This window comes from Pterocles gutturalis, unplaced genomic scaffold, assembly GCF_000699245.1.
Source record: "Pterocles gutturalis isolate BGI_N339 unplaced genomic scaffold, ASM69924v1 scaffold20189, whole genome shotgun sequence".
NCBI lineage: Eukaryota > Metazoa > Chordata > Aves > Pterocliformes > Pteroclidae > Pterocles > Pterocles gutturalis.
Window position 1 is genome coordinate 55,945 of NW_010131158.1, and position 11,198 is coordinate 67,142.

The 11,198-nt window shown below is 41.5% G+C and overlaps 1 protein-coding gene across 1 annotated transcript in view; it reads right to left on the reverse strand.

The window, feature by feature from the left end:
- Positions 1-8,538: 8,538 nt before the first annotated feature.
- The window catches only part of HAS2 (hyaluronan synthase 2), an 8,980-nt gene continuing 6,320 nt past the window's right edge, over positions 8,539-11,198 (reverse strand). Inside the window, exon 3 of the mRNA XM_010080514.1 lies at positions 8,539-10,048. Within this exon, the coding sequence (XP_010078816.1) occupies positions 9,119-10,048 (930 nt within the window). The 3' untranslated portion in view covers positions 8,539-9,118. The remainder of the gene's footprint in view (positions 10,049-11,198) is intronic.

The window sequence follows — 11,198 nt, forward strand, 5'->3', positions numbered from 1 at the left end:
GCTCTGCCTGCTGATCTTGTCTTTAACTTATTTCCTCTGACCACAACCAGTTTTTGAGGGCTGTCAGAGTCCTGGGTTGGAAACTACTTTTGTAGAGTATTCTGCTCCCATGTAAGTAATGTGAGACTGCTCCTTCTATCATTTTAGTGTTTGTATGTTCCTGTTTGTAATGAGTTGTGGCTTGTCTGAATTTTACTGTTTGTATGAACATAATAATATAGGACAATCCATGGGGGAGGCCTCTTCTACCCTCGGACAAAATGGCTTTTTTGGCTTTGATTCCAAATAACATAGGCTTAAAAGAAAAAACCAAAACAGGTGTGCCTGAGTAAACTCTCAGGAGTTTCATTGATCTAATTGATTAAAATAAACGACTTAGTATATACCAAATAAACTGACATGTGCACATAAGGCTTTAAAATATGCAGCCCCTCCCTTTCAGAGGTTTGGCAGCAGCACCAAAGAACAATGCCAGCTGGATTACAACCTACGTATATCACGGCAAAGACAGACAGTGTCTTCCTGATGTAACTGCAACTCTCGAAGAAGTAAATATCCCTGGCTGTTGGCTGATGTTTTTGCCTCCACAACTGAGGTCATACAAGGGACTGAGAGTACTATGCATCTGAATATCACTATTCAAATATTTTATCTGAAGTTACCATTGATGAACATGGTTTGCATTAACCTGGATCTGGTGCTGAAGCAGGTGAGGATGCAAAGCACAAAATCTCCTACAGCTGCAGGTATAATGGTGGGAGCATCTTGCATGCCCCAGCTATTTCTGAATTGATCTGAAGTACCTGGCATGTAAAGATAGTCTAGATTATAGTCTTCTAGAACACAATATTGTCCTAGGCAATTATTTTAGTAGTTTACCTCATACAAACAAGTAAATGCAGCTCTGCTATGATACAGTCCTACAGTTTTGCAGCCTAAATGGATCTAAGAAATGATCTATTTTCTGCTTTTCTGTTTTCCTTAGACAAACGTGTGTCCCTGCATCCTGATGACTTGTCTTGTCTGTGGACAAGCAGACCAAATAAAGATCACATGATTTAATTTTCATTAAACTCCAGATAATTGCTAGATCTTTTCCAACTTCTACTTAGGCCAGTGGATTGAATGTAGCTGACCCAGAAGGAAGATTTTTAAAATTATTTTAGATGCAGAAGTACTTGATAAATGTACAAAAGAGAGATATCACTTTACCATCACTAGAAATGTGGCCTTCTCTGCCTTGGAAAACGTTTGTCATTTTCAGGTGTGTTTAGGGAAACCCAGCCTTCAGAGCAGAGGAATACCAGCTCCATTCAAACTTCAGGGGCAATTCAATTAAAACGAGTGTTAACTACTGGAATTTATGGAGTGCTTCCTGCCTAATCTTGTGAAACATAATGTGTAATTGCTATGGGTGATTAAGACTTTAGCTTTATACCTGCCTGGCTGTGCTGATTTAAACAGAGATACAACAAATTAGAGTTGAGGAAGTGTCCAGAAAACAAAAGGATGCAGGTGTCCCATGCAATGATGCTAAGTTCCCAGGGCTTTGCTTATTAGCACAGAGTGTATCATCCAAAAGTTACAGGCAGAAAACCACAAAGACAGTAAGCTTTTTTCTTTTGTTTCAACACCAGATTGATCAGAAAACTGCATATGGTGCTTGGGAAGCTGAAGTCAATGACAGCTATATTTCCAAATGACTCCGTTAGGTGTTTAAAAAGAAAAAGCAAAAGGTATGGAGTGATCGATTGTGTGTGCAGAACATGCTCTTGCAGACCAGCACTCTCCCCAACATTTACCAACACGTTGCAGCAATGTATTACTGAAAAGTGCATTTCTGATGACAGATTCTTTCCACCACAATTATAGAAAGAATAATGGCTGAGAAACAACACCCATATGTCCCCATTAACTTTGCAATCTGTCTAATCTGTGTACTTACAAAGCCTTCATCACATCTCAGATATTATAGTGATAACAGGATAGATTAGACAGGCTTCAAAGCTGCAAGAGAAATATGAACGTTGATTCCTAGCCATGATTAACTTGGCGAGAACCTCACACTCCTTTAATTTAATTAAGAACATAAGGAGCAATCAGATCAGTGACAAAGTAAGAGAGAGGCCGAGCTGGCAGCTGTGGACAACACGTGCTACCCAACAGGTATACACACACGTGTGAGATCTTTCATGCTGTCTGGAGAACACACTCTGCCTGGGGCATGCGGGTGTTTCGTTCTCCATGGAAGTATTTTAATCGCACTTGCAAGGAACACTGCTATCCAAATATTACATCGTGTGTTTTACTTCTGGAACGGAGTTGAGCCAAATGGCCATTAATGAATTAATTAGTAGAATTAAAGACTAATAATTATAAAACTTATAATTAATGGATCTGGCAGCTGCCTGTGAGCATGCTTTCATGTTGCAGTATGTGTAAAGCAGCTGGTCTGTGACAAGAGCATGCACCGCGGCAATTGACCCAGCATAATGTACTATAGGCTCACACTCTTTTCCCCTGCGGTAACAGGCTGATCTGCCAACGCCTCCAGGCAAAGCAGCCGAAGCAATGCTCATCTGACCACAAAGGAATGTGCCATGCAGTGACATAGCATATTTACAGCTTACTTATGCTTCTTTTAGTGATGAAATCTCTTCTTCTCCCTCCACTGCTGCCAAGACCAGATGTCCCACTTGCACACCCGACTCCTGCACTTCCTGGCAAATACAGGTTTGCTGCACGTACAACATGTGCTGTTGTACCTCTTAGGTACATCGTATATGCAACTCATGCATCTGTCAGGCAATGGAGTTGCTTCACGGGAGCATATGCAGTCATTCAGCCAGCAGCCTGCTCCTTGTTGAGCTAACAACAGCCTGAGGAAAACTGGTGCTGACAGTGTGAGCCAGCTATTTGGCTCTGACCTGTGCAAAGTCCTGTATAAGGCAGAGATGGTGCTTGTCCAGGACACACCTACAACTCTTCCAGTTTATTTGTTTTGCAGTAGATGGTATGTGCTCAGTATCTTCTTCCAGTGCCTGCAGGATGGAAATTTCTTGCAGTATGCTCGTGATCACGTGAGCACATCTTGATCAGACTTTTAGTGTGCAAGAGGTAAATCGTATTAAAATCATGCCTAAAAAGCAGGGTGGGTGGAAGGGGGGGAGGTACTACATCAAAGTAGGGTTGCTTTTATTCTGAAAACAGATTCTTAATGGAGGTTTCCCACAGTTTAAATAACCAGTTTGAAATCTTGGTAATTCACTTTAGCTCTCCTAGGTGTCTTTGTGTGCATAAGTTCTTAGTCTACCTAGAAGGCAGCCCTGATCAGTTTAAGGTACAGATACATTTAAAAGCTTATTTGAGCAGCCTAGGGCATGAGTTTACACTGCCTTAGTTATCACACCTTATCTGTCCATGTTTCCTCTCTTACCCTGTGGCCAATGCAATGTGACCGATGACTCTGATGTTGGACAGTAAGCTCTCTCACACTTATTGCACAGCAAGGATTTGCCCAGGGCAGTTCTGTCTAAGTGCTGTAAATTCACATCTTGGCTTATCTTAAGGTAAATCATAGAAGACTGATATAAAATGTATCTGGCATAGATCGACATAAAAGTGTTGTGTTTCTCTGACAGTTTGATTAAACCCACTTATTATCACAATTTAAGTGCAGCTTTCTTCTTTGTTCAAACTAGTAAACAGGACTTCCAGTTTTACAATTATGGGCATAATTTCCTAAGAAACGTAAATCAAAACAAACCAAATAAAACAACACTTATACTGCAATAAGTAAAATCACAATGATTTTGGTTACATCTAATAAACTTTCTTGTGTAGACAAGGCTTTCACGGTACATATTTTTTTCACATTAATGTAAACCTGGCTTGTATCTGTTTAACTTTTATCTTTGAGAGAGATTTTAATGGATAAAAGTGTCCAAAGAGAACTCCACAGTGATTCAAATGGATCATTTTTTAAAAAAAACCCTGTGGTTCATTTCCAATCTCATACCATGTTTACATTAAACTGCTGGGTCATATGCATGGTAGGAACTACATGGACACCCCTTTTAGGTGGTTTTGTTTGAACTTTCTCTTGGCTGGAATCATGCACCACAAATTTTGGACCCGAACATTTAATCTCCTTACATGACATGCTCAGACAGATGGCAGGTCAGAGCGTTAACCATCCACTTCCTCTCCTCCCCCTATCTCCAGGAAAAGTTGCCAGCAAGTCTCCTTGGTGGTCATTTTCAAGAAGAAGCACTGATCACAAGCAAACCCTGTTCTTAGTGAACCTTGTGAGAAGCAGCCAAAAAGTTGTGTCATAACCGTGTAATTTCTACAGGGTTTGTCATACCTGGAGCAAATGGGAGTAGATTGCTATCAGGAGAAAGGCAGCCCAGCAAGGATGCTGTAATACCTAAGCTCTACGGTCTTGAAAACCAGGCTGGGTCCTGCTCCATGCATCTCTCCTAATTGTGCCCAACATTGTCTGGGGCAGTACTATCTAGCCCACAGCAGAAACATGTCACAAACTATGCTTATGCTTAAACAGTACAGGTATTGTCATGTACCAAAGCTCAGACACGTGCCTTGGGTCTCTCATTTATTTGGTGTAAATGTAGCTACAAGGTCATTTTCCTCTGTGCAGTCATAGTAACTTACAGAAACTTTAGGGCTATTCTAGGATAAAATTCAAGTTGGATTTCCTTGGGAGAGACAGAATTCCTTATATATACAAAATACCATAGCTGGAAGAAGCGACAACAATTGGATGGGCACCCATCCATCCATCCTTCCATCCATCAGATATGAAAATGAAGCAGCAAACTTAAGCCAAATGAAAGCTGGGGAAAAAAAAAATTACACTATGTTTAAGTTAATTGTGTTAACTTTGGAGAAAAGTGGCATTAACAACAAAGCCTCAGTAACACCAAATCTCATCAGCAGCTTTCACTAAATTTTGTCTCCCCTTTGCCATCTTATTTCTTGCTAGGAACAAAATTCAGACCAAATTTTTTAAGACAGATTCACAACAGCTTGTGCTGTTTGACAGTACATGTCTGACAGGATTTTTTCCGCCTCCTAGAAAAGTTCTGCTAAATATTCATACATTCCTCATTGAAAGAAACCTGATTCTTGGCCAAACTGGAGCTTGTTAGCAGACAGAACAGGAGGACTCCTTCCTCCCTGATGCACCTCTGATTCTCACAGAATTTGCTTCACACCTGGTCTCTGCAAACAGATGCTCTCAAACCCAAATTGTTATAATCTGGAAGTAGGTTATAACCTGAAATATTGCCAATTCACGGAATTTTTTGAAAGATTGTTTTCTAACTTTACTGTAGAATTTATAGTTTGTGGGAGTTTCTTGTAGTGTTCAGCTCCATCTGTCTATCAGAGTGGCTGAAAAATATCAGTTTTTAAATAAGTACAAAACAGAGCCTGAACTTTTCTTTTAACATGTTTTGTTCTTTTGACAGAGATCTCACAATTATATTTGCTATTAATGAAAAACACATTTTATTTTTTACAAGTACAAAGAAATTATTTTAAGATGAAAATGAGCAGAGGAAATGTTATTGAAGAATTTAATTTGTCTAAGAACATTTTCATTAAGAACTGTTTTATAGTCTTGTTTTCTGCTGAAACAGTTTTTTACACAGCTGTAAACATGGTGGGAACACAGAGTCACAGGAGGAGCTCTGATTTTTCTGGGTACCAGCTGCTGACGAGCTATTTGTGCCTGGGATCGGGGCAGATGTGCGGACAACAGAGATGGCAATGAGCTTCCGTGCAGATGGGGGCTGTCATTAGGAAGCAGACTGTAAGCACCTGCTTCAGAAAGGATGACAGGAGAATTTGTGTCGGAAGGGGCCTCGAAGATCCTTAGCCCAACCTCCTGCTCAAAGCAGGGGCAGCTTTGAGGTCAGACCAGGCATCTCAGGACTTCATCTTGTAGAGTTTTGAAACCCTTGCAGGATGGAGGCTGCACTGTCTCTCCTGGCAACCTGCTGCGATGCCTGACCGTCCTCATGGGGAAGAAGTTCCCGCTTTTACCCAGTACGAACCTCTCCCCTTTCAACCTAAACCCAGAGTCTTTCATCTTCCCACCAGACACCACTGTGAAGAGCCTGACTCCATCTTCTTGAGGACCTCCTTACAGGTATTGGAGGCAACCTTAGGTGTCCTCCCCTCAAAGCGAGCCCTTCTCCAGCTGAACCAGACGAGCTCTCAGCCCCTCCACTCCAACCCAAACCATCTGACCCCACACTGAACTCTATCCAGTTTCTTGCACTGGGGAACCCAAAACTGGGCACAGTATCCAGACACAGGGTAACAGGCACTGAGAAGCTGTCTCCTAAGTAATTGACCCGTGATGAGCCTGTCATGATCTGAGCGGTGTGTGAGATGTCCCTCTGCCCCCTGCTCAGTCTGTGCCTCTATCAGTGGCTGCGGCCCCACTGCCCTCAGTGACAGAAGATATATGTGTGCACTTCAGCTCTGCTAGGGCAAAGTGGGCTTGAGAAACAGCAGTAATGAGGAGCAGCAGAAGGCCATGTACATGTTCCTCTCTGCTTCCCCAGCTACGGAGGGCAGTAACTTCCAATGGACAGGAGGGCTGGAAAATATCAGCTCTCATGTAAAGTGCTTTGGCCATAAACTTCAAAGCACTTCCCAAAAGGAGGCTGGATTGCTAGTTGTGTTTTACAAATCAGGAAGCTGAGGAAAAAGCAAAGGAAGTGTTTTGACTGAACTCATATAGCAGCTGCTTGCAGGGGCAGGCAGAGGCTCGGAGCGCTACCCACGTACTGTTCCATCAGGGCGGCAGGTTCTGGTGCCCGGGGGTGCTGGTGCCCAGGGATCTGTGGTTCCCGACTCCTGTGCTGCCTCTCAGAGAAGGCACCAGTCCCTGCCTCCTCCAGGCATGCACTCTGCAGGTGTTCTGCTACGCGACGGCTAATTCCTACATGGAAATCATGCTGGTGACATGAGTAAAACAGCCTCCAAACAGTGCAGATTTACGGCTTCAAAGCAGAACTGCTGATCAGAAACACCATGAATTAGTCATAATCTTATCAAAAATATTTTATTTATGAAAGTAACAATTATACTATACAACCTATATTGGAAGTACATTGAATAATTGCTAGAATAAATACAGGCAATTAATTCAATCTTTTTATAGAATGAGAGGATTTATTTGACATTTGAATGTTAACCCAAGCTTTAACTTACATCATAAATAGTTAAAAGGCATAGTCAAGTTTTTTTTTTTAGTTTCTTTTGCTTTTTTTTTTAATACTGTTCTATTTTGTAATCAACACGAATCAACTCTCCAATCATTAACATAACATTAGTATGACTTTCAAGCAATCATGTACCTCAAGATAATCAGACAAATAAGGTAGTGTGTGTGCAGTTCATTCTACAGCAGAATCTATTCATGTCTGCATAAAAAAGAGAAGCTGAAAATGCTTCTAAGTTCTTTAAGCATCATATGCTGATTTCTGCTTTACCACAGTGCTTTTAATACCAGAATCTAAAAGGGCATGCATCTGTATGCAGCTGGCTTTCTGTTGCTCTTTATAAAGTATATTAGGGCTCAGTGCCACATTCCTTTGGCTGGTGAAAGACGGCAGAATTTAGTCCTGATTATTATTTCTCAAAACCATGGTCCAAAATAAATGTCCAAGACTGATTATTAGGCACCAAGAAAGTGATGTATTTGCTAAGACTTGATATTTTATGATAAAAAAACTGGCTTTTCTGGTAGATATGTTCTAGTTGAATACAAATTATTGGGCTCAGTACTGGGGTCTGTATTACACTGAATATCAGAGAAGTTGATGTTTGTATTTTCTGTAAACTGTATGAAGGGACTGCAGAAGTTTTACAGTAAGACATGCCCATTTTGAAATTGTTGATAAATTTTCCTTCCATGTATTATTTTTAAACTCAAAAATCTGAACTATCTGCTTGGTACTAGCAGATTATGAAAAACTGTGACCATCAGTGAAGTCGACAGCAGTTTTGGGTGTTTGGTATTTCTCCAGATCAGAAGTTTTTGACTCCTCAAGTCCCATATAAAATCAGGGGGAGCTTTCCTATAGCAATGTCTTTTCCAGTGGCATGGAGGCCTGCCTTGCCTTATGGCTGTTGTGCATGCCAGGGATAAGACATTCTCAGCAGAGAAGCAAATTTCCCTTTTACAATGTTATCCAAAACAAAACCCCAAATTGCACATATCTACCCCTTTGGCCTTTTTTACGCACAAATATGCTTGTATTCAAAAACTGACGATGTTGGGTCTTTCCTAATAAACATCTTCAAAGAGCACATTTAAATGCTTTTTCACAGAAATAACCATTCATCAGTTGCAAAAATGCAGAGAGACTTTTTATTATTTCTGTTGTGAACAATATCAATTCAGCACAAATTTTGGGGGAGGAAGTATGTTTGTTTTTTTTTCCCAAATGTATTTAAAAAGGCTGAAGAACAAAATGTCGGGGAGGCAGCTTTTTTGGCAGATAGTAAAATATAAAATATGTGATTTAAAAAAAAAGTTGGCTTAAAAATACACACACACAAATAATACAATAATATAAAAATACAGCTCAGCCAATGGCCTCTTAAAATTTACCTTTGGCATTACATTTGGCAGCCTAACACAAATATAAACAGAACTATAAAAAAGAGAAGTTCATAAATTAGGTTGCAAGGGGTAGTAAGATCCTTGTCTTGATTCTCCAAACTCCTTTCCTTCCTGTCCACACACATAAGCATGACCAGTGAGGTATATAGAACGTAACACTGTCAGGCGTATGCACAATAAAAAAGTGCATAAACACAGAAGTTCTCCCATTTTCTTGCGAACAGGTTGAAACTGTGTGGTTTGCATTTTTCCCCCCTTGGAAATAAAAAGAAAATTGTTTTTTACTGTTTTTTTTTCTTACTTTGGCAGGATGAAAATGAACCCAGAGGAATATTAATGTCCTATTCCCAGCAGCAATGATCCATTTCCCTTGGCAACATTCGTCTGATGCCACAGATACTACAAGGTCGTTGGGTTGCTTTACAACTCTCTGGGTAACTTCCCACGGAAACATCATACGTCTAGCACCATGTCATAGTGTTGCTCTTTCTTCCGCCTGCCACATTTGGTGATAAGAACCAAGTACAAAGTCAAAAGCAGAACCCAGTAACATGCATAGAGTATTGTGCCAATGATGAGAACTGTCTGTTTTGACTCAGAAAATGGCTTTTTTGATTCCTTGTAGATAGTGAAAATTACGCCGCCTAGGAGGATTGTAAACCAAATGGAGACTGGAATGAGTCCTATAAAATTAACGACAATGGTTTTTCTTCCTGACGTGCCCCACCCTGCTTTGTTTATCGTGGCAATTGCAAACATCTTTGCTGGCAGTAAACTTGACATGTACAACACTGAGTAGAGTGACATGAAAACCATGACAATGTTGCCCCTAAGGAAGCTGGCAAAGGAAGACTTTATCAGGCCCACTAACTGAACAGTCAACAAGAAGAGGAGGATGTTCCAGATTTTTCCCCTGTAGAAGAGCTGAATGACTGTGGCGATAAGGAAGAAAGGAAAGAATCCAGTGATTACAGCTTCATAGGTCATCCACAAATGGTGCTTGTGGAACCACATAGCATTGTAAAGCCACTCTCTAAAGTACGATTTACTCCAGCGGGTCTGCTGATTCAGCCACCTGAGATACTCTATTGGTGTTTCGGTAAGGCACTTGGATCTAGCTGTGTATTTTGTTGCATAGCCCAGACTTAGCACTCTGTTAGTTAGATGCCTGTCATCTCCAAAGCTGCACTGGGAGCCCATAAATTCTTGATTGTACCAATCTTCCACAAATTCATGGAGTAAAGAGTTTCTGTACATTCCCAGAGGTCCACTGATGCACTGGACACAGCCGAAATAGGACTGACAGGCTCTTTCTATATTAAACGCCATCCAGTATCTGACGCTGCTCAGAAAGGAGATCCAGGAATCATATTTGTTCAAAATCTGCAAAATAAAAAAAAAAGTTATGACTTTAGATGAGCTCTTGAGATAGAAAATATATACACCAGATCAACAAGGAATTTGCAGAGACTAGACCACCATTAGCTGGAATACAGGGGAAACCTCACTCCTGTGTCCAACCCATGGCAAATCCAGGAGTTACCTGTACAGTCCAGGGCATTGACAGGAAGGGAAAGATAAAGCTTTCAAAAGTCTGTTCCACCAAAATATTCTCTTTTCCCCCACAACCTTTCCCATTCTCCACCAAGAAACTTCTTTTCTGGCTCATTCTTCCTTTCCCTTCACCCCCAGTTAAGAACCTGCCGGACTCAGCCCCTGGACTCCAGACATGGCCTCCGGCTTCCCTACCTCTGCACAAATCTTCGGGACTCAGGGCTTCTTCCAGCCCTCCTAAAGCTCTGCCGGAGCATGATAAAAGCTGAGCACATGGTCTTTGGCCTACATTTTCAGTACCAAAAGGCTGGCCCTAGAGGTTGGGCCCTGGACTATGTCCCTGTGTCTGACATTAGGCCCCCTGAGGCACAGCCTGTTCTGGTTTGTCTCTGCGGTACCAGCCCTGTTATGCTGCCCCAAGACATCCCGTGATACTCGCAGAGTGTTGCTTTGGCCCACATAAAGGCCTCGGTCTTTCTCTTCTGTATGCCCCAAAGCTTACCTGAAGTTCAGAACTACACTTAAAATACACCACAGACATAGTCGAGGAGTCTGAACACTCAGTGGAGGTATGAGCGTGTGCAGACATCCAAGTCCATGTCTTCACATCCAGGTTCTCAGCACACACCTTCTGCTGGGAAATGTGGCAAGGAGGTGTGTGGCTGTGCCAGCTCTGCACCAGTATTTTACCAGTGTGGGGATTTTCAGGGAAACCTGTGGCCTTCTACAACTAGAAAGCATTTTCCTGCAACTAGAAGTGTCTTTTGCTCTTCTGCCCCTAATTTCTGTCAGGTTGGAAGGCCAGGGGACAATCTTGTCTCTGTTTCAATTTAATTCCAGAACAGTTTGGAAGCAGCAGGGCTCAGGGATAGGCTCAAGCATGGCTCAAATGCATTTGGTGTACGCTGGAAAGTTAATTAAAAAAAAAAAAAAAAAAAAAAAACCCCAGCCCCTTTGTTTCGCCCCCTTTCCTTCCAGA